Source organism: Zootoca vivipara, chromosome 5 (genome assembly GCF_963506605.1).
Source record: "Zootoca vivipara chromosome 5, rZooViv1.1, whole genome shotgun sequence".
Classification (NCBI taxonomy): domain Eukaryota; kingdom Metazoa; phylum Chordata; class Lepidosauria; order Squamata; family Lacertidae; genus Zootoca; species Zootoca vivipara.
The window spans coordinates 28,344,508-28,370,760 of NC_083280.1; the positions used below are offsets into that span (position 1 = coordinate 28,344,508).

Consider the following 26,253-nt stretch of genomic DNA (forward strand, 5'->3'; position numbering starts at 1 on the left):
GAAGAAGGGCGTCAGATGATTGCAGGGTCAGTCCTGAGCCATTCAAGGCTTTATAAAACCAGTACTTTGAACTGGGGCCGGAAACTACCGTATTTTTCCCGTCTGTAAGACGCCCCCATGTATAAGACACGCCCTATTTTTGAGGACTCAGATTTAAGAGATGTATCCATGTATAAGACACCCCCTAATTTTTGACATTAATTTTTAGGAAAAAAACCTAGTCTTATACATGGAAAAATACGGTAATTGGCAGGAAGTACAGTTGGATCAGGATCAGTAGGACTGGAACCACTGCAAAGCGGTGCTACCCACCCCAACTCAGGAAGCTGCTCCAGAAGGATACCATGGTTGATGGTCTTGAAAGCCACCGAGAGGTCAAGGAGAATTAATAAGGACACATTTCCCGCCTTTCTTCCAACAGGCGTCATCATACAAGGTGACCAAAGCAGTTTCTGTGCCAAAACCGGGCCTAAACCCTGATTGAAACGGATCTAGAAAATCAGTTTCCTTCAAGAGTGGCTGAATCTGGTTCACAACCACCCGCTCAAGAACCTTGCCCAAGAAGGGGAGACCCTCAGCAGCCTCAGCTTTCCCTAGCTCCAGTCAGTCTGGGCCCTGCCCTCCTGGACCAGGTGGAAGAGCCTACAAGCCAGGCATCAGGGCCCCCAGGATTCACAGCCAAGATGGTTGAGAGCAGTGATGGCCAAACTTGGCTCTCCAGCTGTTTTGGGACTACAACTCCCATCATCCCTAGCTAACAGGACCAGTGGTCAGGGATGATGGGAATTGGAGTCCCAAAACAGCTGGAGGACCAAGTTTGGCCACCACTGGTTTAGAGCATTGTTGATTATTTTTATTTTTTATTTTACATATGTAGAATTCCTAGTTCTTTGTTAATGCAGAGAATTCCTACTTCTTTGTTAGGAGATACAGTGGTACCTCGGGTTACAGACGCTTCAGGTTACAGATGCTTCGGGTTACAAACTCCGCTAACCCAGAAATAGTACCTCACCTCAGGTTAAGAACTTTGCTTCAGGATGAGAACAGAAATCACGCCGTGGTGGCGGCAGTGGCAGTGGGAGGCCCCATTAGCTAAAGTGGTGCTTCAGGTTAAGAACAGTTTCAGGTTAAGAACAGACCTCCAGAACGAATTAAGTTCCACTATATGGATTATTTAATAGCGCTGCAGCAGCAAGGGAGTTTGCAGCATTGCACCTCTTCTTTACCATTGCTGCACTGATTACCTGCCTTTCTCTCACACCTGCTGAGAGGCAAAATTGAACTAGCTGGCTAAAACAGGAAGGGGAGCGGAATGGACCAGAGGGATGGCAGAGCTTTTAAAAAGGCTGACTGACCATACATTTTTATAGGAAGGTTTGGCAGAAGGATTTTTTAAAAAATTGATTTAGACTGGTCGTCATTACTCACAGGCAGAAATGGCTTTATAGTTGGTGTGTGTGTGGTTTATGTAATAGTAATGCTGGTTACTCTCTCTTGTTTGGTGGTTTTTTTTTGGGGGGGGGGTTTAGCCAAACCCCAAACCCCACATTGAAGTGATGGAGGTAGCACTGATGTGACCCACTTTAGGTTGGGAGTTGTGGATTCTGACTCATCAGCTGAAGGCCAGGAGCTCAAAGAAAAATAACTTGAGAGTATTGGTTTACTACCTATTTACATCTTTTTTTCATTTTATTAAAAATAGAAAGGGAGTGGGTTCACTTAAGACTTTTGGACATGCTTATTGGTGATGGATCGGGGTGCTCTGAGGTATTGGCTCCCCCTTTTCCCTGCACGTTCTGTTGTCCCCCCCAAAAAGTATGTGGTTGTGAGTGTTGGCCAGGCATCCTCAAACTGCAGCCCTTCAGATGTTTTGGCCTACAACTCCCATGATCCCTAGCTAACAGGACCAGTGGTCGGGGAAGATGGGAATTGTAGTCTAAAACATCTGGAGGGCCGGAGTTTGGGGGTGCCTGGTGTTGGCAGTCCCTTTGGAGCAGTGGAACTGCAAGAGCACTGACAAAAATTGTATGCCCTCACCCAGTTTTCATTCATGGAAACTCCATTGGATTCAAGTCCCTTCCATTCTGGAAAGGGATCCTTTTGTGACTACCGGTAGCAGAACATCTCTGGCTCCAAGTCAGTGTGAATACCTAGAGAAAATTGCTATAGGCAATGTAATTGTACTTTACTCTTTCTTTTTTTGCATTCTGTCCACCTTGGAAAAAGAACTTCTTGTGCAGTGTAAGGTCACATTGGTGTGCATTTGTCTGCAAACCTCATATTAATTGGTGTGAAACTTGTCTTGTGATTCTTCCCCCATCCCAGTTCTTGCTTTGTCAGCTAGATTCTGCAGCTGCCACCTTGTACCACCGTATCTATTAAGTAGAACATGCAAGATGACAGTCAGATGACCCAGGGATAAATTCAGAAACAGATAACAACAGAGCACATGCTGAGTCTATTTGCACTTCTGAAAAACTGAGATTGTTACGTAGCTGGACTATATGAACATGATTTGCTAATACATTTTGCTCAAAGTGTCTCACAAGCCATGCCTTTTGCATATACTAGTGTGACATTGCCCGCTTAGAAACGTTTTGAAAAAAAAAAGTCTAAGCAATGTTTCTAAATGAACTGAGCTTTGTAATTGACTTGCTAGTTTGCTGGCATTGTGCACAAAGCCAGCCCTGCAAATAAACTAGTAGCCCAAATATTTTTAAACTATGCCGCCTGCCCCATACTTACCTACACATCAGTAACTTGTCACATATATGTGTCCTAAAGCAGTGGTCCTCAACCTTGGGCCTCCAGATGTTTTTGGCCTACAACTCCCATGATCCCTAGCTAGCAGGACCAGTGGTCAGGGATGATGGGAATTGTAGTCTCAAAACATCTGGAGGCCCAAGGTTGAGGACCACTGTCCTAAAGGAACTGAAGACCCAGAAACGTCAGTCTTAGAATACATTTCAGTAGCTTCTCTGCTTGGTTGCATGGAGGCTGTGCATGACCAGGTGAATGGATTACAAGTCTGGACTAGATAAAGAATAAATAATCTTTGCACATGTTCATTTTACCAATGCCCTCCCCCCTCAAGTAAGTGAAGAGGTATGAATTAGAAGGATATGCTCTTTGTACCCTAGCAGACATTTAACTAAAGAGAGGGCACCGTTGTGCTTTATCAGCTAGTAATTTCCCCCCCTTTCCAGTAGGCTTTTGCCTGCTAAGGTCATTTTTACCTGAGATCACTGCCACTGTTGCTTTTAAGTGAATTTTCTCTGTTGTGTACTATACATATTGGTTCCCCCCCCCTTTTTGTATTTTAACATTTTTTTATTGTATTGTAATTTTAAATACTTGTAAGCTGCTCTGAGTGGTGCAGGGTGACAAGAAGGGCAGGGTTGTGTGTGTGATGCTTGAAATGCATTTATCGAGTATTTGGTCTACTTAAATTTGTGAAACGACAGGGAGTGATATATAGGCCATGAGTATTTTATCATTCTCATGACAAAAGGTGATGCGTTGGAGGGACAAAAACGTAAGAAAAGCCTTGCTGGATCAGGCCACATGCCAACCAGATGCCTTTGGGAAGCTGTAAGCATGACCTAAGTGAGGCTTCTTGAACCTAACTGTAAGCATGACCTATACTCTCCCCATGACCTAACTGTAAGCATGACCCATACTCTCCCCACTTGTGATAACCAGCAACAGGCATTCAGAGACCTGCTGCCTCTGACTATGGAGGTAGAACATAGCCCTCATGGCTAGTAGCCACTGGTGGTCTTATCCTCTGTGAATTTGACTAATCCTAAATAAATTCACACTCGACTCAAATTTTGGTTTGGTTTTTGGCAGAATTTAGGCCACAACTTTATTGATTACAGCAAGTGAGTGGTTGCATAGGCTCTGGTTCGACTAGCTCCCTGCACCCTTGCAGGTAGCGCTGACCCAAGGCATCAGCATAGGTCAGTCAAAGGTGAACACCTGGATAGGCGGAAAGCTGGGAACAGGCTATGTCCATCACCCAGATGTCCTCCTGGACTCAGGCACGGGCACAACCCCCTCATGACCAAACCATTTGAGTCCCTGGATTCCTTTAACGGAATACCCTTCACATAGGGATGGCGAGAGCGCTCTCCCATCCCTATCACCTGAACCAGTGCCTATCCGCAACCTTACAAGTTGTGACGATTTGCTACGCAGCAGGTGAAACCCAAATGGCAACAGCCAATCAGCCAAGTGCGGAAAATTCCTGCCATGCCCCTGTCCCAACAACAGACGGCACACGACGGCATAGCAGGGTGAAGCACAACAAAGCCCTAAAAGTAGGGAGAGGTGGGTGGGTGTTCCAAATGCATGCACTGAAAGAGGAAGCTCTAGGTCACATGCATGGGTATATATAGGTCCCTCGATCCGTTTGAACTGCACCCCATTGTCCAGATTGAACCCAACATCGAGGGACCTACCAATCGGGTGTTGTGGCTGACCAATCTTACCCACCCACAACACAGGTGGTTGGTCTCCAGGTCTCACCGCAACACGTGCCCTCTTTGAGGGAGGACCCGATTTGAAGCCATCCAGGAAATAGGATAGAGACTTGTGCATGATTCAACTGTTACTTAATAACTGATTTGTGTTGATAATAAACTGCTCAGGGGAATATGTGATTAATGCACAGCCATGCCAAAACAGGACACTGGGTCATGTGACTTTGGAGGAGCATTGGGGTGCTACGTGGAAAGGAAGAAGGATGGCAAAGCAGTATGGAGAAGGTGGGGGATGCATAGCAGCTGGTAGAAATCCTCAGAAATGAGGCTGCCTTGTACTAAGCAGCAATGGCAGAAATTGTAATATTTGAGAGAAGTACAGCTTATTATGAGGAGGCTTTAGGTGGACTGCATAAGCATATTATACCCTGTAAAGATCTGCAGCTCTTACATGGATAAATAACATTACTCACTTTTTTCATATTCCAACAGATCGTTTTCTTTCTGTAAAATTTAATTATTTTCTCCTTAGCCTCCTCCTTAAGGTCCATAGCCAGGCATAATATTTCCTAATGTTAGCATTTCTGTTGAAATATTATTTATCAAGGCTTGTGAAATGCCCTGGTTCAAGAAGCCTCATCATAAGGACGTTAATGATAGAAGTTTACAAAGTTTTCATGCTTATGAGATGAAAGCTGCTACTTTCTGAATCTGAATTTATCTGCAAATTACCAAACCTGTTTCTGCTCACTGTGATTTTGTTTTTTTTTAAATACTGTGGTACCTCGGGTTAAGAACTTAATTCATTCTGGAGGTCTGTTCTTAACCTGAAACTGTTCTTAACCTGAGGCACCACTTTAGCTAAGGGGCCTTCCACTGCCGCCACGCGGCTACCGCGCGATTTCTGTTCTCATCCTGACGTGAAGTTCTTAACCCAAGGTACTACTTCTGGGTTAGCAGAGTCTGTAACCTGAAGCGTCTGTAACCCGAGGTACCACTGTAAATAAAGCAAAAGGAATACCCTATTGGAGTCCTTACTGGATTATGATAAAAAGACAGAAGCAAACCATCTTCATAAGTCTGGATTAGATCTCCTTTAACATTTTTTGCTTGTTTGTTTTCTGCATAGCAATTACATGGTCTCCAGAACATTAAAGACAATGGCATCTGCTTGAACATTGCAAATTTGAACCTTAAAATCCCTTAAAAGAGATCTCACGTACACAGAAGCAAAGTTGCAATGTTGAACTGTTGAATTAGACTTTGGTTTCTAATACATACTTGTGCTGACTGAAGCTCATTCATCAAGAGTTCCATTTATTTATTTATTTCAAAAAATCCTTGCGGTGATAGAACGATTGAAAGGAGGGAAAGCTTTCGCCTTTGATGTGAGTATGGAGAATGGATTGAGAGAGAGAGAGAGAGAGAGATTAGGATACATGTATGTGGATCCTACACAATGGGAGAAAGTGGGGGACGGTACCAAAATAAAGAAATAGGTGAGATGATTTATAATGGTGCACTGAAAACACTTTCTTTATTAATTAGTCCCAGTGTGTTTTTAGAGCTCTTCCTTAGGGATACGGTGCCCTATATTCTAAACATTACTAGTGAAATTGCTACACTATTTAGAATGGAGTACATAGATGAAGGGTTTTCTTGAAGTGTGTACTGGTGTTGATTCCACAAGAGGGATCAAGTGCATAGCTGCCAAGTTATCCCTTTTTTAAAGGGATTTTCCATTATGCTGAATAGGCTTCCTCACGAGAAAAGGGAAAACTTGGCAGCTATGATCAAGTGGCTTCATGACCTGTAAAAACATAGATGAATCAGCTAAATGTACAAGCAACATCTATTATCCTTTCCGCTCTAAAAACAGCTTTTTTTTTTAAAAAATAGATTTTTAAACCATAGCAGTACTTTCCACAGAAACAAATACGAAATTTAGACATTGTTTCATCAGCACCAGTTTTGAAAATGAAATGCAACACAAGGCCATTATTTATTTATTGAATTTCACGCCAGGCAAGGCCGTAACTAGGGGCTAGGAGGGTAGCGTATCAGTGACTGGGTAGAGTCATATCAGAAATATCACTGTGACCCTCAGTTAACTCAGCCAAGAGCGAGAGCGAAGGATACCTAGATGATTTTTCCTTTGGTTCATACAACCAGCACACGACATTTTAAGACATTGAAACCTTCCTAATAGCACACAATTCCACAGCATTCCTTTCTTAGGACTTTTCTACCTACCTTAGCCAAATCTTTGTTTGTTACTTTGGCTTATGACACCCACCAGAATATGGCAACTGATTCACTGTGAACAAAGAACCATATGCAGTTTCTAATGCAGAGCCTTTGAAGTCCTTTAGGCTACATAATGAATATTAGTCAACTACCATTAGTGGTTGAACATGCAAATTGGTTGAACATGTTGTGGTATTAATTGATTCATTATATTGTTTCTCTTCAGTTTGTTTCAGATCCATGTGCCAGCAATCCCTGTCACCATGGCAACTGCAGCAGCAACGACGCTGGTGGATATCTCTGTGTTTGTAATGAAGGCTACGAAGGTACAAACTGTGAGCACTCGCTTTACAGTCCTCCCGTCTCTGGGTGGACAGAGTCAGAGGCACCAACCCCAAACAGGCCAGTATTGGCCACTGTTGAACCTGACATGGTCTTGCCGCGGTCGCAAGCAACAGTGACGCTGCCTACATGGGAGCCAAAGGAAGGTCAGAAAGTTGTGGATCTAAAATGGAACGAAGTAGAGGTAAGACCTTTTATTTCAACAAAAAACATGCCAAGTCGTTTCGGAAGTTGCTTATAAATGACTTTTCAAATGGAAAGAGTGAGGAGTAGCATAGAAAGTAGCATAGAAAGCACCTTCTAATTTAATTCATTTTAATGATCAGGACACTACCAAACGAATGGTTGTTAAGTTATGTATATATAAATTCCTTGGAATGTTTTGTTGCATGATATGAAGTGCAGAGTCTTGCTAAGCAAGTGATGGGCTAGGAGTCAAGCAACTTAATGCTCACAATGCCATATGGGTGCAAAGAGAGTGATTGGGACCAAGGGAAAGAGAAAATGCCATCCTACAGAAAATGCACACAGCTCTGATTGTTATTTGTATTGTAAAGGCCTGTAGCTGATTCAAGTCCAATACATACCCAAGATCTTGTACCTGATTTCAGTCCAGTATGTATAGAGGTTTTTCAAAAAGCAAATTAAAGGAAACCCAGTGAAATTATCCTACCCCATTCTTAAATCTCTCCCTTGGTATAACCCAGGCACCCCCAAACTTCAGCCCTCCAGATGTTTTGGACTACATCTTCCCCGACCACTGGTCCTGTTAGTGAGGGATCATGGGAGTTGTAGGCCAAAACATCTGGAGGGCCGCAGTTTGGGGATGTCTGGTATAACCTAACCATACCACATAGAGCAGTGGCTCCCAATTAGCTAAGTACTGCCCCGCCCCCCCGCCCCCGGTCTCCATTTTTTCAAAAGTTAAGCCATGGACCTCCTACTTTTGAAAATGTGCTTTTGGGTGCCACAATCTGTACCGTATTGCTACTACACCTGCAATCTGATTGATCAGCTAGTTTTGTAAAATCGCTTTTTGAGTAGATGGGGACTTTGGTAATCTTCCATAATATGGTGCTCCAAGACAGGAGTGAGCCAGCAGTAAATCACACCAAGCAAGTTGGAGTTAGCTCTTGATTAGCAAGGGTGGGTTCTGCAAAGGAGTGTCGGACCTAATGAGCACAGCATCTCTGGCAGGTCTTGCATTACATGAAGCAGTTGCTGAGACTGAAGGTCCTCGCCTCCCCACAGGGTCCCCTCCTCTCCAGGGTTTCCCCCAAGCATTCTGAGACGGTGCTTGTGTGAAGCTAACTTCTCCTCTGCCCTCTTTATGCCTCTCTTGGTTCTGGGAGACAGGGGGAGGGGAGCTCATTGCAGCAGGAGAGGGAGACACCCATGCCTCTTGGGCTCCCTCTTCTCCTGCTTCAGCTTCTGCCCCTGATTCTCTGCCACAAACATTCCCTCCACCCACTCACTAAGCCCAGTTACCTCTTCAGATTCCCGACACCTCCTTCAAGGCTTAGAATTATAGATTGATTGTAGAGTTGGAAGGGACCCTGAGGATGATCAAGTCCAATCCCCTGCAATGCAGGAATATGCAGCTGTCCCATACGGGGATCGAACCTACAACCTTGGTGTTATTCACACAGTGCTCTAACCAGCTGAGCTATCCCTTCTCCCTTCTCTCCCTCTGACCACTCATCATCATCCCACCACCAGTCCCCTGGCTCTGAGCCTTCTTTCCTTAGGGATTCCCCAGCTGGTTCCTCATGCCATCCTCTGCATCCAACTAGTCCATGACACCCAGTGCGAGGTCAAAATTTTGTGTCCCCAAATGGATCTTCTCAATTATGGATCTTCTCAATTTTGCACCCCCCTTGGCTCAGCACCCTGTGCAGGGGAACCATCCGCATGCCCTAAATACAGTGCTGTTCAGAGGAACAAACTTTTGCCTGAAAACCTGCATTGCAATGAGATGCACTCATAGGTCATGGATTTATTTTGTTGGCAGGTTCTCTTGGCTCCATTTTTTCCCTGGTAGAAAGCTTTCTGTCGCTGGGAAAATGATAACAGGCTTCTTTGTTGCTGGGATCAGGTGGCAGAGCATTGCTATCTGTGATTTGTTGAAACTCTATGCGATAGTAAGCGTAGCTGAGAGATGCTATCAGCTGTTCCTGCTACAGTTCCTGAAATCCCATGAGCTTCTATTACCTGCTGTTAAAAGGGCCGTGCTGCAATCTCATTGGTATCTAGCGTATTACAATGTGAAAATCCATTTATGCTTTTCTAAAGGACTGACTGATATCTTATAAAGGCAAAGTTAAAGTTTAAAGGCAATCTGTTAAAGCACAGAACTTCAGACATTCTTTTTTTAAAAGGTAATATTTCAGGTGAAAATAGTAGTTTCCTGTAGGTAAGTAAAAGAGAGAGAGAGAGAGAGAGAGAGAGAGAGAGAGAGAGAGAGATGAATTATATTCACTCAGTTTCTATCACATCTATCTTGGCCCTTAGACCAGAGGTGGAGAGCCACTTTCAGTTAGCAGGGCAGATGTAGGAGTGACCAGTCCTCCGCAGGCCACATTTACAAGTGGGTGAGGTCAGTTCTGTGACAGCATATGTCAGACATGGACTGCCATGACAGGCGTTTGGCAACAAATTTGAACTGCATCAAAGGCAAGTCACACCTCAAAGGAAAAAGTTGGGGTAGACCATGCTCCTGATGGTTCTTTTTCAGCCGTATCTTCCATTCAGGGCTGTTTCCATTTGTTAATGAACGTGCACTGCATTGCAGCTGGGAATGCACAGAAAGGTTTCTACTTGTTCCTTTGCAGCTGCAGGTTCATCTGTCACATGGTATCAGGTGAGTGACTGGTGGGCATTGGCTGGCCAGATGGCCATGCTGGCCAAATTGGGAAGGCTGGCAAACCTAAGTAGGCCCATGGGGTGGAGGTTCTCCATCATTCCCTTAAACTGTAAGACTTTGTGCAATTATGTTGGTGAATACCATTTTCAGTTTTTCTGTGTATTATTTTTCCTGTTTATATAGCATTGGGCGTATGAAAAGTCCTGATAAATACTCTTTCCCCCCCTTCCAGATAATCCCTGATGTGGCTTGTGGCAATGCTAGCTCCAATAATTCTGGTGGGGGGCGCCTAATCTCTTTTGAAGTTCCACAGAACACATCTATAAAGTAAGAAATTGCTGCACTTTAGAATTATTATACAGATGTGCTTAAAGCAATTTTCATTGTCGAACTCATTACTCTCGGGTGTTTTATCCAGGAGTGGTAACAAGTAGGGTTTTTTTTTTAAAAAAAAACCACTGTTGGATCAGAACATTTGAATACCCTGCTTTATTTTTGAGGTTGGGGGGGGGTGAGCAAGTGTTCTACTGCTATCAGCGCTGCAAGATAAGAATATGTTGGAGGTAACAAGAAAATTCACAGAAATTTAGGGAGCAAGCTTCATGGTATCTCTGATGTAACTGATAATAGAAGACTCCTTGCTCACCCCCAGATTAAATTGCTCCTATTAAATACTAAAAATAATTGTTGCTACTCCCTTGTCCCTGTTATCCCTCCTCCTGCTGATGTCAGAAGATTCTCACTTCTGGGGAAGAGGGGAAGAGTTTGGTGGTAACAGAAAGTAGATGGCTCTCTCCCAGACAGAAAAGAGCCAGTGTGGTGTAGTGGTTAGAGCTCTGGACTAGAACCTGTGAGGCCAGGGTTCAAATTGCCACTTGGCCATGCAGCTTACTGGGTGACCTTGAGCTAGTCACTGCCTCTCAGCCTAACCTACCTCACAGGGTTTATTTTGAGAATAAAACGAGGAGGAGGAGGAGAACCACGAGCTCCTTAGGGAAAAAAAGCGGGAGTTAAACACAGTGAATGAATGGATGTCTTTGTGGGGTCCCTTCTCACCTGCAAATTACATGTTCTACTTCTATAAGAGGAAAGGAGGTGAGCAGGTTACAGAAGGCATCATTTCTAGTCAGGGATCATAGGGTTTGTAGTTAGTCAAAAGAGGGAAAAGAAGAGGGGATCAAGTCCCATATACCCAGCAGTAAAGGACACAGTCCATGGAGAATTATCCCATCTGTCCCCTCCTTTCCCAAGATAAGGGGTTTTTGTTTGTTTTGTTTTGGGAAGGGGGAAAAGGTGATGGAGGCAAGGTGCATTGTTAGAATTTGCTTGAAGTGGCTAGATCCGATACGAATTAAGTCCTACCTATTTGAGCAGGTGGATTTCACATTTTAGAGATTCTGCTTCTTGAGTACTTGTCCCACCTTTAATTCTAACTGTGTTTGCAACAGAACCTTCCAAAATACTCATTGATGCACTCATTGTTGTGGAAAAAGTAGAGGAGGAAGGTGAAGTGAAAGAGACAGAGAGCAAAGACCCATTGAAATTGAGGGGAATGATTTGATCAAGAATGTCTACAAAGCCCACTTGGCTTGAAAAGGCCAATGGGTGATGAAAGAAAGATCAGTCTGGAGAGGGAAGAATGATGAAGAGCAAAAACATTATTTTCACTTTTTTAAAACAAACAAACAAACAAAACAAAAACAAACAAACATTCTTTTCACAAGTGGGAAATTTGACTTTCAGGAAACCTAACAACAATGCAGATGAAGAGTGATTGCTTTTTATAAAAAAAACCATAAACTCTAAATATTTGCATTCAAGCCAAAACAGTATGATTTAATTAAAGCTGTGTTCTTAATCTGCTGTGATTGAGTGACTGTGGATATTACTGTTGCATACTATTGCTACTCCGGAAAAGATGGGCCATTAATCTTTCTGCTCCTCAGAAAGTAATTAATTAATTATTAATTGACAACTAGGGACTTAAATGGAAACATTTGTCAAATTTAGCCCTCTTTCCTTCCTCTCTGGCTCTCTTGCCTACAGTCCTCATACTTCCAAAGCTTCCTTAACTTATTCATTAATTTCCTAAAAATAGCATACGGTCCTTCTGTACTTAGCCTGATGTGACTTCTCCCAGATTCTCCCCTTCTTTCTACTTGGCGCGTGGAATTCATTGTAGTGCTAAGGAGATCTCTCTGTCGGTGCAAGCCTTGCGGCTTCCTCCTCTCCCTGAGTGCTGTTCCAGGGCATCTTTTGACTCCCCCGATCCAATTTGGGGGTAGGGAGGAAGGTTTAAGACTCAATATGTTGGCTGCCACATTGGTTGAAACCTGCCCCACCCTGGCCTTCTCCTTCATCGTCCAGGCCTTTGCTGCCTCTTTCCCCTGAAGATTCTGAAGGCCAGAATACATGTTACACCATCCATGCTGCTTTTAAAGAGTGCACCTCAACTGGCCATAACTATTTTGAAGAAAAACACACAGCTGCATGGCCTTAAACTGGAATGTGGTCCAGCAACAGTTGCATGTTGAGTATCCACATTTTACTGTACACAGTCTGTGAGACTGCCTACATAGACTGGCAGTGGTTCTCCAGGGTTTCAGACAGGATTCTCTCCCAGCCCTTACATGGAGATTCTGGGAATTGGACCTTGGAGCTTCTGCATGCAGCGCTGATGCTGTACCATTGAGCTATGGTCCTTCTTGTGTAATCTGCCCCTGGAGGTTTGGTTTACTGCAGACAGCACCTTTTGGGGGAAAGTAGAAGCTGCCAGAGGGCACTTTGCAGCTGGAAACTGATGCAGCTGGACCCTGATCCAGTTGAAGTGTGAACGATGGAACATGTAGTTCGGTACTAATTCTCAAATTATCTCCCATTGTCCCCCTCTTCTGTCAGCCTTTGCTTTAGCTCCTTATGCTGTTTGTTCATTCAGCTCCTTTACCTTTGTCTATTTACCAGTAGCACCTCACTCATTCATTTTTTATGTTACACTTATTTCTCAGTCTTCTTCAGAGGAGCTCAGGGCAGCTTAAAGCATCTAACTGCTTCCAACAGCCAAGAACCCTGTGTGGTAGGTTAGGGTGAGAGACAGTGATGGGTCCAAAATCACCCAATGAGCTTCCTGGCTGAGTGGGGATACGAGCCCTGTTTTCTGAGCTAGTCCCAGCACTTTAACCACCCTCTCACTCTCTCAGTTGAAAGAAACCTTCCTGTGGTGGACGTTTTAAATAGTCCAATGCCCACACAAATGGGCCTAAGATTAGAGCTGGCCTAGTTAATTCCCTTCCATTGGCTGGAACAGGAAGAAACATAAACAAAAGAATAAACTGGGTGGTTCGCCACCCTATGAGCAAGCAAAGCTTTGGAGGCAGCAGCTACTCCTCTGTAGAACTTTCTCCTGCCTCCAAGTAGGTTGATTGCTCTGTTAATATTTGCTTTGGTCTTCATCCTGACCTCTTTCAGGAGTCAAATGCTTGGGGAAATACATTACAAATACTTGTTGCATCAAGTTAGCCGTCTTTTGATTCTGGATCATTATTGCCCTTTTATATTATCGAGTGATATACTATATGCTCAGACCTTCTTCTTTTTTTAATTCCATGTGTTTTGACTCTTCTTTTCCTCTCTTTAGCATAAGACAAGATGCTACAGCTTCCCTTATCTTGTTATGGAAGGTCACAACAGAAAGATTCAAGCAGTGCTCGCTTATAGATGCCACAAGTGTTACTCTTCTCCAAGCAATGGGTGGACTTGTCCTGACAGAGGAAATGCTTGTGTTAGGAAACAACTATTTCATTGGTGAGTTTAGATAACACTGTAGATTACATATCCCACCTTTTGATCTACTCAGGATGTCTAAGATGGATTTCAATACAAATTAAAATAAGTATACACTAAAGCAATTTAAAAAACAGCACTAGCTGTCATCAAAAAGCTGTAGGCTGAATTCCTTGAGCATCCCTTACAGACAAGGTGCTTCATCTAAAGTTACAAATCTAAGTTATTTATGTTTATGCCAGTTTAAGGTGGTTTTTTAAAAAATCATGTTTTCTTTCTTAAATCCTTTCGCTCCCATATCAGTTTTTATTTGTGAAAGTAACATGGGCCGGAAACACATTGTCGAGCTCTACTGCAGGTTATAAGGGTGGTCTTCTGTCTGACTCGTGGTCTGGGGGTGCTGCCTTCGGAATTTGAAGTTTGTTCCAAAGCTTGGAACCTGTGTACCTAATTTGCAGTACAGTACCTGTGTACCTTTTACTCCAACAGATAAAGTGAAGTCCTAAGAGGAAACTGTAGCTATTTCTGCTGACTATCAAAAGTCAGCATACCTGTAATATTAGCTATGAAGGTCATGGTTGCTGTGGTAGGCTGTGTTGTTGAAAATGAGTTCAGGTTATGGGTTCATACTATTCCTTAATCTCAGCCTATTGTGGCTCCCTCTCTGTTCGTTTATCCTCCTTTGCATACTGCAGTATGGAGTTATGCACACATCAGCAAAGGGGGAAGAAGGCGGCTGCAGAAACTCTCATACGGCAGAGAACTAGAGCAACCTTTCAACATAGGAACTCATGGTATCTTTTAAAGTCCAGGAATAGCACAACCTGATTCAGGAACACAACCCTCTGACCATATAATACTGCAGTTACTCTACAGTTTTGGATTGGATTCCCCACATCATATCTCTGCCCTCCTCCAAAAAATGCACATAAAGATGGCAATGAATGAAAAAAAACATATATTTTTCCTTAGCACAAATGATTTTTGAAAAGCATTTTGCAAGATTCTAACAGTAATTAGTTGATTGTGTCGGAAGAGATTTTATTAGCTACTTTTAATCTTTTCCCTCATTGAAATGAGGAAGATGCAAGAGATTAATGCAGTTTTTTCTTTGATCATTGGCCTACATCATCTACTTTCTGATCCACTGCTGCAAAATTTAACCTTTTCAGTCTGATAACTCTCTTGCAAGTTCTTCCAAATAATTCTCATGTGCCAAACACAAACCATTCAAGGAAGCAAATTATTTGCTTTAGTAGTGCCTCTTGGTATCTAATTAACTAAATTAGCAATTGCTTAAAGATGCTCAAACACCACTGCAAGAAACTCAACAGGCGTCTGCGCCAAGATGGTAATTAGCCAATCAAGTGATTCAGTGCACAAACAGTATCTGTGTAGGAAATAATGTACTGCATCTAGAAATTACCAACAAGCATCTTCTGATCTGGTCATGCAGCCTGAACATGTGTATATAACCCAGCTAGGCTACCCATACTGTAGTTTCTGGTTCATTGGTTTTCATAACGACAACTTTTGGGCCATAAATATTTACAGCAAATTAATATTTACATGTGGACTTAGGAAAAGAAGGAAGGAGACCACAAATGCGAACAAGGTTATTATTAGTTTTAAAATTGAGCCCAACACATTTCAAATAAGTTCTTCCTCAGCAGTACTCATGAAGAACCTGGTGGCAGCTGCACACTGTCACAACTTAATTGCAGCTTTTTTTGCTTTCTTTCCTCCTTATGCAAAACTGCCACCCGTTGATCTTGGAAATTTTTGTCAGAATGAAGTGTGTGTGTGTATATATATATATGTGTGTGTGTGTGTGTGTGTGTGTGTGTGTGTGTGTATACACACACACACACACACACACACACATATATATATGTATGTATGTATGTAATTATTTTTATTAAGGATTTTCTTGGGTTACAAAGGTAGTGCAATGTCTCATCTTTTTCCTCCCATGTATCATTTTTACACATCAATTTTACTTATTGAGACATTATGAGGAAGGAGGGAAAGGGATGGGTGGGATGGGGAGTTGGGTGTGGTGGATTGCCGATGTTTCTGTTTACTTGATATGTGTAGGGGTTCGGCGTCCTTTGTGCAGTATATTTTGTACAAGACCTGAATAGTGCCTTATCAGAAGATTAGGCTGTCAAAAAAATAGTTATGACTATGCAGTGCTTTAAGTTTTAAAGATATATATCTGGCTGCACATGTCTTCAGACGAGGTAGCTTGTTTCAGTTCAGGAAGTCATAGCAATATGTTGTCACAATCTGGTGGTGATAGGTGCACATATCTCTAGCTAGATGGAAGATTGCAAACAGTTTTGCATTGGACGAATTATGCGTCTCCAGAGCTATATGTGAATAGCTCTATAAGAGAAGTAGGAGTTGTGCTTAACGGGGGTTTGGGAGCAGCCACAACTCAGTGGAAGAGCGCATTCTTGCATGCTGAAGGTCCTATATGAGATTTTTGGAATTTCAAGGTGTGGGTGGAAAACGCCCCTGTCTGAAATCCTGGCAAGCCACTGAGATGATACTTCAGAAATGGTCCAATAAGCTTGACTTGCTGAAAGCAAGACCATAGCTGCCAAGTTATCCCTTTTTTAAAAGGGATTTTCCCTTATGCTGAATAGGCTTCCTCGCAAGAAAAGGGAAAACTTGGCAGCTATGAGCAAGACATGTTGGGTCTGGTTATTTACTATTTATAACAAATACTTATATACCTCTATTCAAACTCTTCTTCATAAAAAACATTAAAGCAGTACATAAAACCATACAATAAAAACATACTGTCAGAGGTTCTTGTGACTACTCTAGAGTAACAACGCTCCACATGCTTGTCTTTCAGCAGTTTTTATTAGTGCAGGTTATTTACAGTGAGCTGGGTATGTACAACATGTCTGCTCAGTCTGATGCAGAATCCGGCACTGAACCGCCCCTTGACTTCCTCCAACATAAGAGTCTTGGGACAGCAAACCTCCTTCCCCTACTTCTCCTGCGTAATTCCGGAACAGGAGGAAAGGGTCTACGCTCCATGTTTTCCTTCTCCCCCCTTTCCCCCCTCTCTTCCTCCCTCCTGTGTAGCAGGGGCTCTCCCATGCTGCCAGAGCCCTGGCCCTCTCTCCCCACTTCCTGACTGCTTTCCTCAGCGTCCTCGCTGCCATTGCTGCTTGGGGAGGAACTGCTTCTGATGAGGGGGAAAAGTTCTCTATACTCTGTTCCCCTTACACATATGTTTAAAATCAGAGATCATACAGAAGGATACGTTCCTGATTGCCATCATAAGCTTGCAGCGTAGGAAAGTTTTCAACAGGTGCTTAAAGGTTAAAACAGAAGATGCCCTCCTAACATTGAGGTCCAGCTCTGAGGGCCTTCTGGCGATTCCCTCACTGTGAGAAGTGAGGTTACAGAGAACCAGGCAGAGGGCCTTTTCGGTAGTGGTGCCTGCCCTGTAGAACGCCCTCCCATCAGATGTCAAGGAAATAAACAACTATCTGACTTTCAGAAGACATCCCTGTTTAGGGAAGTTTTAAATGTTTGAAGTTTTAGTCTGTTTTTAGTGTTCTATCATCATCATCATCATCACCATCATCATCATCATCATCATCATCTCAATTTGCAGACCAGGCTGGTGAAACCAAAGGTTCAGTTTCTGGTTGCTAGTAAATGAGCCATGCCAACTTGGGGGATGAGCAATGGTGCTCCTGATCAAGCTAGGATATAAAGGCTTAGGAGACCCTGAAGATACCCTGGACCTAAGTTGCTCAGGGCTCTGTAAATTAATACAAGGACCTTGACTTTGATGGGCAGACAGTGCAAATGTTTTAACAATAGTGTCACATGTTGTCAACTATGTGACTCCATCAGCAGTCTAGCCACTCCATTCTGCATTAGCTGGAATGTCCAAACTAGGTCCCACATAGAGTGCATTACAGTAATCCAGCCTTGAGGTTACCAATGCATGGACAACAGAGGTCAAGTTATCCCTGTCCAGAAATGACCATAGCTGGCGAACCAAAGTTGGTAAAAATGTACTGATGACATCTTGTTCCAAAACCTCATAATCACTTGCACAGGCAGAAACTGCTGCTAAAATTTATTTTATTTTTGGCGTAGCAGCAAACATGATATATAAAATATTAGATGAGGTATGGAAATTCCCAATATAGACTGGGACTATCAAGCTGTAAAATCTCATCCACTCTGGTTCTGTCTAAGGGAGGGTGGCTATATTTCCTTCCCCATCCCTCCTCCTCAAAATCCGATAGACTCAATCACGTATTATTTTATGGGACTTCAAGTGTGCAGCCAGCACATATAGTTGGATCAGGGCCTATGTATAGTGTTTTAGCAATGAGAATTATTTTGTAGCTCATCTTTAAGGTCCTGAGTAATGCAAAGAATCTCATACTAATAACTCATGAACATTCCCCCTGGCAATGGGCTCTAGGCCAACTTTGTAGTAAACGGTCTTAGGATAAATGATAGAGGCAGATAAAAAAGAGAGAGAGTGTGCAAATGGCATTTATTTGGTGAATTCAAGAGTGTATTAACTGCAAAGTTAATAAAGCAAATAGTTGCATGTCATGGAAAGTAAGATGTATTAGCCTCTTATTTCAGTTAAATGAATTGCCATTGTGGGCAGCCATCTATTCCCACTTCAAACACACACACACACACACACACACACACACACACACACACACACACACAGAGCCATGGGAGTGAATCTATATCATGACTTGTGATGTTCCCTTTGGGCATTGTGTTCTAAATTAAAAATTAAATGCTGCTGGGTGGCTGAGGACAGCCAAGCTACCTCTTGAAGTGGTGGCAAAGCTTCCCCACCCCCATTTAAAAACTGAGAGGGGGTGGGGGAGAGGGAGAGGGGAACTTTCAGCCATCTTATCTAGAAGGGCAGGTCCCTCCCAGATTCCTTAGAATTCAATACTGTACACATACCCTGACACCAAATCATAAATTTAAGCAGCCATGCTGCATTTGGAAGCCTGCCTGCTCAGTTATCCTCCTCCATGTCCTAGGATATGGCTATATATTGTGCTACTTATTCATTACAGGCACCACAGCCAATACAACATTCCAGTTATGGAGCAGAATTCCCCAAGAAGTTGAAACATCTGAGAAAATATGGTCTAACTCATTAAAAATGGAGGTGCATTTCCCACTAGAAAAGTTCAAGAATAATGGGGTTCAGGATTAGTTCTACTTAGCATACAAATGTTATTTCTTTGGGACAAAAGCAACATTAGGATTAAATTCAGGAGGGAAGTTACGGTTCCCCCCTCCCCTTGTTCAAATGCCCCAGGAGGGGGGGGGAAGTTCAGCTTATATATTTTTCTGTCTCACACTTTTCTGTAATTGTGGTGATTTGCATAAAAATGGAACATTTGTTTCCTTAGAGCACTGGCTGTTAAGTCTGGGGGAAACCTAATCTCATATGCATTTCAGGCATATTCAGCACTGCCAAGAGTTATGTTGCAAATAGGTTATAGCTTCAGGTGAGGAAAAACAGCATGAGCAACAGAATTGCAAATTCCGCACTTGGCTTTCTTTAAATGTACACAGAAAGGAGAGAGAGAGCAAAGAAAACATATTCAGTATAAGCAGCATGATTGTTTTTCTCAGCGTGGCTACTGACATCATGCCATTGTGGGCTTTTAAGAGTTGTGCTGGTGCAGCACAACTGATGTGCTGAGTTCTAAACTCTTCCAAGTGTGCAAAATGCGTGTATTCTCGCTTCTAACGCTTCTTGATTTCACAATCCCCCCGCCCCCAAAGACTAAGTGTGCTCGGTCTTCATTGGCCTGCTACTGTGTGATATGAGAAATATTTATACTCCTGCAAACTTCTAGGGTTCCACCAAACAATCCCTCTTGTTTATCAGTGACCATCTTTTTGGGGGGCGCGGGGTGTGTCATAGTTCCTGGCATTTACCACCTCAGCTTGCTACTAGTGTGACTACTAAGCACACATTTTACATTTGCTGCTTTAAGAGAGCTGGGACCTAATCTCTACAACGGGGATCATAGGAACATAGAAAACTGCTTTCTACTGAGTCAGACTATTAGTTCATCTAGTGTTGTCTACACTGTGTGGCAGCAGCTCTCTCATGCATGCACTGAGCTCTAGGGGGTGCCACCATTGGAGGCCCCTGATTGTGTCATGGTGCAGGTAATTAACCCTTCCCCTGTACCTACACGACATCTTAAACACATGTCTCCCCCATATCTGGTCTCCTTGGTCTAGTCACATGACAATGATTTGGCAAGTTTATTATTATTATTTTTTTAAAAAATAAATAAATAAAAATAAATCACAATGTTTTAATAATAATGTACTTGGTCTCTTTCCTTAGGTTTTGTGAATGATTCCGTCGCCAAATGCATTGTGGCTTTACGCTTGACTGTGATAGTAAAAGTCAGCACATGCTTGGCAGGAGAAAGCCCGTCAGATGACCTTCAGTGTTCAGGGAAAGGAAAATGTATCACAAGAGCATCTGAGGTAAGAGGCATCATTATGTCTGCTGCATGGAGTGGGACAGAAGCTGGAGAGGGCTGAGGAAGGAAGGAAGGAAGGAAGGAAGGAAGGAAGGAAGGAAGGAAGGAAGGAAGGAAGGAAGGAAGGAAGGAAGGAAGGAAGGGTGGATTACTATCCCACCCTGTCCATGAAAGGCTCATGGGAATGATGGATGGCCCACATTGGGCAGGTACTAGGCCACACGACTAAACGACTAAACAACAACAACAACAACAACAACAACAAAGGCCACAGGGAGCAGCAACTAGCTGGTGGATGAACTGCTAAAGGGCAGCTGGAGAGAGCAGCTATTGGGAGAAAACTAGTAGCAGAACACAGGATACCTGTTTATGGATCGTTCTGACCTCATCCGTGACCAAACCAAGCCATTTATATAATTATCTAGGCTCCAGTGTCTGAAGTGAACTCCCTTTTACCCTTGGTGAGAAGTGATCTATTAGAGGAGCTGTGCTAAGGGCTTAGGATCCTTCACAGCTTCCATTCACTGTGATTTCTTGGGAACTACTCATCATCTCTGTCAAAAAGGACCAGGTAATTGGATGGACCTGTGTAGTTGGGATGGTTCCTCAGAGGCTCTGGTTGCCTGCTATGGGTCACTGGGCACTTGGTTTCAGGTATATTAGTGCCATTTAATTCCTGGGATTCTGCACCTGTTTGTGAAGCTGGTTTATTGCAGGATTGATGGTCCTCTAATACTGCATCTCCCAGTTCTGCATTTGGATCCAAATACGGTACCTCACCTATGAGGTATTTTCTTCTTTATTTTATTTTTTGGCAAGAGTTCTGCTAATTTTAAAAAGAAAAGAATGAGAAGAAGTCAGCAATTAAAGAAACTGAAGGGAAGGATGTTGCAGCAGCTCTGCAAATTGCTGGACACCTTCAAGGCCTTCCACCATGAAGTCTGCCTTTAATATTGCTAATGGTTATACTAATTGTGGAAAATCATTGCTTCAGTAATGTGGAAACAGCTATAGTACTTCGTTCTAGGAAGCTATTTTTACAAGGTGCTGGTGAATGAATTGTTAGAAAAATCAATATAGAGGCAATCGTGTTGCTGTACTCATCACAAAATGTTTTATTAATTTTTCACTTTTTGGAAGACACTGGAATATGCTCCGTGTTTTCCAGATAGTTTTGCGTGTTATATATCCTCCCTACTATTATGTTGTATTGTGTCAGGTCTGGTTCTGCTCCCAGACGTTGCACAGTTCAAAGCATTATACTTGGGATCTTAGGCTTAATCAAGTCAGATAAATGTTATGTGCTATCAGCCTTCCTTAGCACACTAGAAGGGGGAAAGGTGCTGTTATTAGTGCTCCTGTCACATAGAATAGTTCAGCTAGGATTCCTGACACAGCAGGAGATTGCAGACATTTGAGGTCTTTGCAGTGACCTTGCCACGAGAATCGGAATTGTTAGATATTCAGAGGTGGTTTAGCTTTCAGTGTCAACATTTATTAGTGACCAAAACTACAAATCTATGAAATCCCCAAGTATTTGGGTAGAGGGGGAAAAACTTGCAGCACATTCCTCATATGGGATTTACAAGGACATCTGTCACTTTGGATTTGGAAACTGAAAATGGGTCTTATTCTTAGATGCCAAAAGAGATTGAGGCTGCACTTCCATGTAGGCTTCCCTAAGGACACACTGAATTCAGTAAGACTTGGTTATGAGTAAGCATGCATAGGATTGCACTGTGATTCCGAATGACAACTAGTTAATTCTGTTGAAAGCTAAGTCAGGCTCCTCCTCCTGCTGTCACCAAGCAGCTGAATATTCCATCAGGCTATTGGAGAGGAAAAGAGATGGGGCCACAAGGTCTCTTCATAGTTGTTCCTATGACTTGCATAGACCCCACTCTTGCAAATACCCTGTTTCTCATATTTTAAGACATTCCCATAAAATAAGCCATAGCAGGATTTTTAAGCATTCAAGGAATATAAGCCATACCCCGAAAATAAGACATAGTGATAGGCGCAGCAGCAATGCCGGCCACGGCAGGAGGAGGAGGAAAAAAATAAGACATCCCTTGAAAATAAGCCATAGTGTGTTTTTTTGAGGAAAAAATAAATATAAGACATGTCTTATAATATGAGAAACACGGTACAGTGGTACCTCGGGTTACGAACACGATCCGTTCTGGGACGCAGTTCGTAACCTGAAATGGTCGTAACCCGAAGCGCCATTTTGTGCATGCGCAAAGCGCAATTTCCGCACTGTGCACATGCGCAAACCATGCACGCCGCTTCTGCGCATGTGCAGAATGCATCTGCAGTGAAAATACTTCCAGGTTTGCAGAGTTTGTAACCCGAGGTGTTCATAACCCAAGATGTTCGTAACCCGAGGTACGACTGTATTCATGCTTAAATTCATGCTACTGAAATCCTATTTTTGCCTGGGTTGTGTTTCTCCTGGGTCTTACACTTGACAACTAGTTACAAAGCCCTAGAAGAACAACAGCTCAACAAAACTGCTATTAGCAAAGAGCTCACAATATTGGTACTTGGAAATGTCATGTCATTCTTTCTGTCATCAAGATGTAACCAGTCTCCAGTCTCCTTTAAAGTACTTTTTTTTAGCTAGCATATAAAGAGGCTTGTTTAAGATTATCAGATTTATAAGTGCCATCAAAGTACTGCTAGGTTAGCCACCCAATCGTAAGTTCGCATAGAGCTTAGATTGAATGTTAGTTTTGGCCGGGCTATTGTTTTCTTTTCCTTAGCAATTTCCCCCACAATTTTATTTTATTTTTGTATTTTTTGGTCTGCTACCAGTAGTTGCAGGGCAGGAATTTAAGCCAATAAAACTTGACACGAACAGTGCAGTTTAATCAGCTGGTTCGTGGGAAGTGCAGGCTTAATTAGGTGTGAGATCTTTTGCCACTGTTCTTTTTTCACCTGGGGTGAGAGAGATGTCAAGAAATGGTAATTTTCCTACATATTACAGCAGTTGGCTGCCCAAACGGTATGCTTAATGTGAATCATCCGTAGCGTTGGGTTTCTTCTTTCTCTGATTTTATTCACAACCCCTTCTCAAATGCTAAGCATGTTCCTAAAAAAGAAATTCCAAAAGGCATTTTGCCATAAACAAGCATTGGTGGCAGTGGCTGGTGCTTCCTCTGCCAGAACGAAGATCATTTCTGGGATCATGATCTTTATAATTTTGGTTCAAAGGTATCTGAGTGCACAGTAATAGACCACCTCTAAGCTCTGTTTACCATTCCATAAACACTGTGGTGTTCTGTAATGTTGGAATGGTGAATAAAAGAATTGCTGGACTGCCTGTGAGAAAACATTGTAAAATGTTAAAGAGGAGGAAAAAATTAAATCCATGCCTATCCTTATACAGGTTTATTTATTTTATAATTTTATTTATCATTTAATACTAAGTCTCTACGAGGCTTCCAAAATAACAATCAAAACTGAAAAACCACAATGCAATGCAACGCAATATAAAACAATCAAATCCCCCCTAAATAAAAACACAAAACATCTCAAGAGTCAATGATCCCTTCCTCCTTCAGCCATCCTCTTTCCTAGTCACACATTTCCTAGTCACACACCGCACTAACACCATACCCACACTCAAATGCTGTTGTGGATCTATACAAATCGTGTAGTAGCTCCTCCTCCTCCACTATCACTCATTCCAATCTAGTCTCACATCTAACACACATCTTCCAATAGACACAAACACATCATTCACCCAGCCACTCCAGTATCTTCCCCTCAGCCACCCATCTATTATCGTTGATCACTCCTTCCACGGTACGAAAAACGCAATGCAATGTTTTTGTTATCTGCTCCTCGGGTGCATCAGTGCCGTTATATATACATTTAGTAATGTTACCTTGTGGTTTACAGTTCGCAGTGTGTTGCCTGGATGGCCTTGCAAGGCTGAAGGAGATAAATATATGCAACATTATTTTATTTATTTATTTTACAGATTGATAAACCACTACACTGCCGGAAGCTATCAAAGCAATGTACATTAAGATAATAAGAGTTAAATTACAAAAGATGCAGACTCTTAAAACCAATTTAAACCATATTTGCAAATGTGCAATTAATATTCCATGAAATGATTGGGTCACACTTCAGAGAAAGCCGTAAACAAAAATTGACTTCAGTAGTTATCTAAATGCCAATATACTAGGTGTCTGCCTAATTTCATCTGGTAACTGATTCCATGAAACTGGAGAGGCAACACTAAAATTCCAGTTTCTAGTGGAGGTGGGTTGTGGAACCTACACGAGCCCCACTTTCAAGTAGGCCTACTGGGGAAGACTTCCTTTCCCTTGAATATGGGCCTGCTAAATTTGAGGGAAGTTCATATTGTTGAGCCTCCCCCTTTTGAATATTCACACCATGCCCACTAAAGAAAACATGAAAGTAGTAAGTAAATAGCTTTATAAATATTCAGTTATTTGTAAGCAGCTGTTCAGGTTGCCTTTAACCAAGGATTATGACAAGCGGTAGTTTTCTTAATTCTTTGCTCTTCAAATAAATGAGTATATGTCACCATAAGTGTTATTCTGTGATGGGAGGAAGATGACAGCTGCTTAGCTAATAACTACTAATGGTACCTAATCAACTCTGCATAATAAGTTTTCTAAGTCCCAGTGCTATTACCTGTCTGAAACATTTCTCTGGAAGTGTTGAGACATGCTTCATTGTCAATATTTTCTTAAGAATAAATTGTTCTTTCCATTTCTTAGTAAATTCTTACAATGCATCATCTTTTGACACAAGCACCGCCCTTTTTGTACATGTTGAATTGTCAAGCTTGGTATGTTTCTTGCCTTCTTTGTAGTTTTCTAATTTATATTTTACATAATCCTTAGCTTTACAGTAATTGGAACGAATTCATATGCTATACAGTATTGGTACAGTAAAATAGGAAGCCACTTTGAGATGTCGCATAAGGAGCAAATAATAATAATAATAATAATAATAATAATAATAATAATAATAATATAGCAGTGCTATGGTACATTATCATCTCTACTCAAAAATAAGTCTGACTCAGCTCAGCGGGACTTATTCCGCATCATTGAGTTTAGGATTTACAGCCTAAGTGGGTTTTCTCTGCTTAGTTGGTTGCTGGTTAGCAGCAACCTAAAGAAATTATAGGTAGCATAGCCAATATGGTGGCTTTCAGGTATTGTTGAACTTCAGCTCCCATCAGTCCTATTTTGCATTGACATGTTTTTTCTGTGGTGCAGCAGGAGCAGGGGAGAAGTGCTGCAGGAACTATTGAGCAGTGTGCTCTAGCACATTCCCATCAAACTATGGTTTGTTTCAAACTACGGTTTGATGTGAAGAGTGGATTGGGCTGCTGTGTTTTCCCCTTTAAATAGGCACATACATGTTATGTCTTCTCAGGAAACTTTTTCCATTACCTAGCATTTCCCATCAAGAATAGTTTAAAGACTGAAGGAGAAATGACTCCTTAATTTGCACAATGACCACCTCAACGTTTTCTGTGAGGTAGAGCAACAGAAGGACAATCCTTCTAATTCGGCAGTCAGAAAGACAGGGGGAAAGGATGAGAATTAAACATTGGGAAAATATGACTAGAACAGGAAAATTAAAATAGTTTAATTTGAACTATTTTTTGACAAACGTGAATTATAGTTTTAGACGGGACCAAGAAACTGCTTTGGAAAGGCAGGTGCCTCTCTTGAGAAATAATCTATATTTGCAAAATATAGGACACTCCTGTGATGTGATTTTTTGCAAGCAAGGCTGGACATAACAAACACCTTATATTTAGCTTTTGGTTTATATAAATGTACTGTGGAGATTTGTGTAACAGTTGCATAAAAAGCGCTGCAGTTTCTAGGACAACAAAATAACTTGTGTAAGCTCTCTCCCCCCCCCCCCCACATTTCTAATAGTAGTGGAAATTATCACCAAGGTACCGAAGAATAAATGCTGAATATCTAACATGCAGGTT

The 26,253-nt window shown here is 42.2% G+C and overlaps 1 protein-coding gene across 1 annotated transcript in view; it reads left to right on the forward strand.

Moving 5' to 3' along the window:
* The window catches only part of DNER (delta/notch like EGF repeat containing), a 110,334-nt gene that overhangs the window by 50,320 nt on the left and 33,761 nt on the right, over positions 1–26,253 (forward strand). The window contains exons 2-5 of the mRNA XM_035134007.2: positions 6,958–7,257; positions 10,169–10,263; positions 13,571–13,737; positions 20,111–20,256. Of these exons, the coding sequence (XP_034989898.2) occupies positions 6,958–7,257; positions 10,169–10,263; positions 13,571–13,737; positions 20,111–20,256 (708 nt within the window). The remainder of the gene's footprint in view (positions 1–6,957; positions 7,258–10,168; positions 10,264–13,570; positions 13,738–20,110; positions 20,257–26,253) is intronic.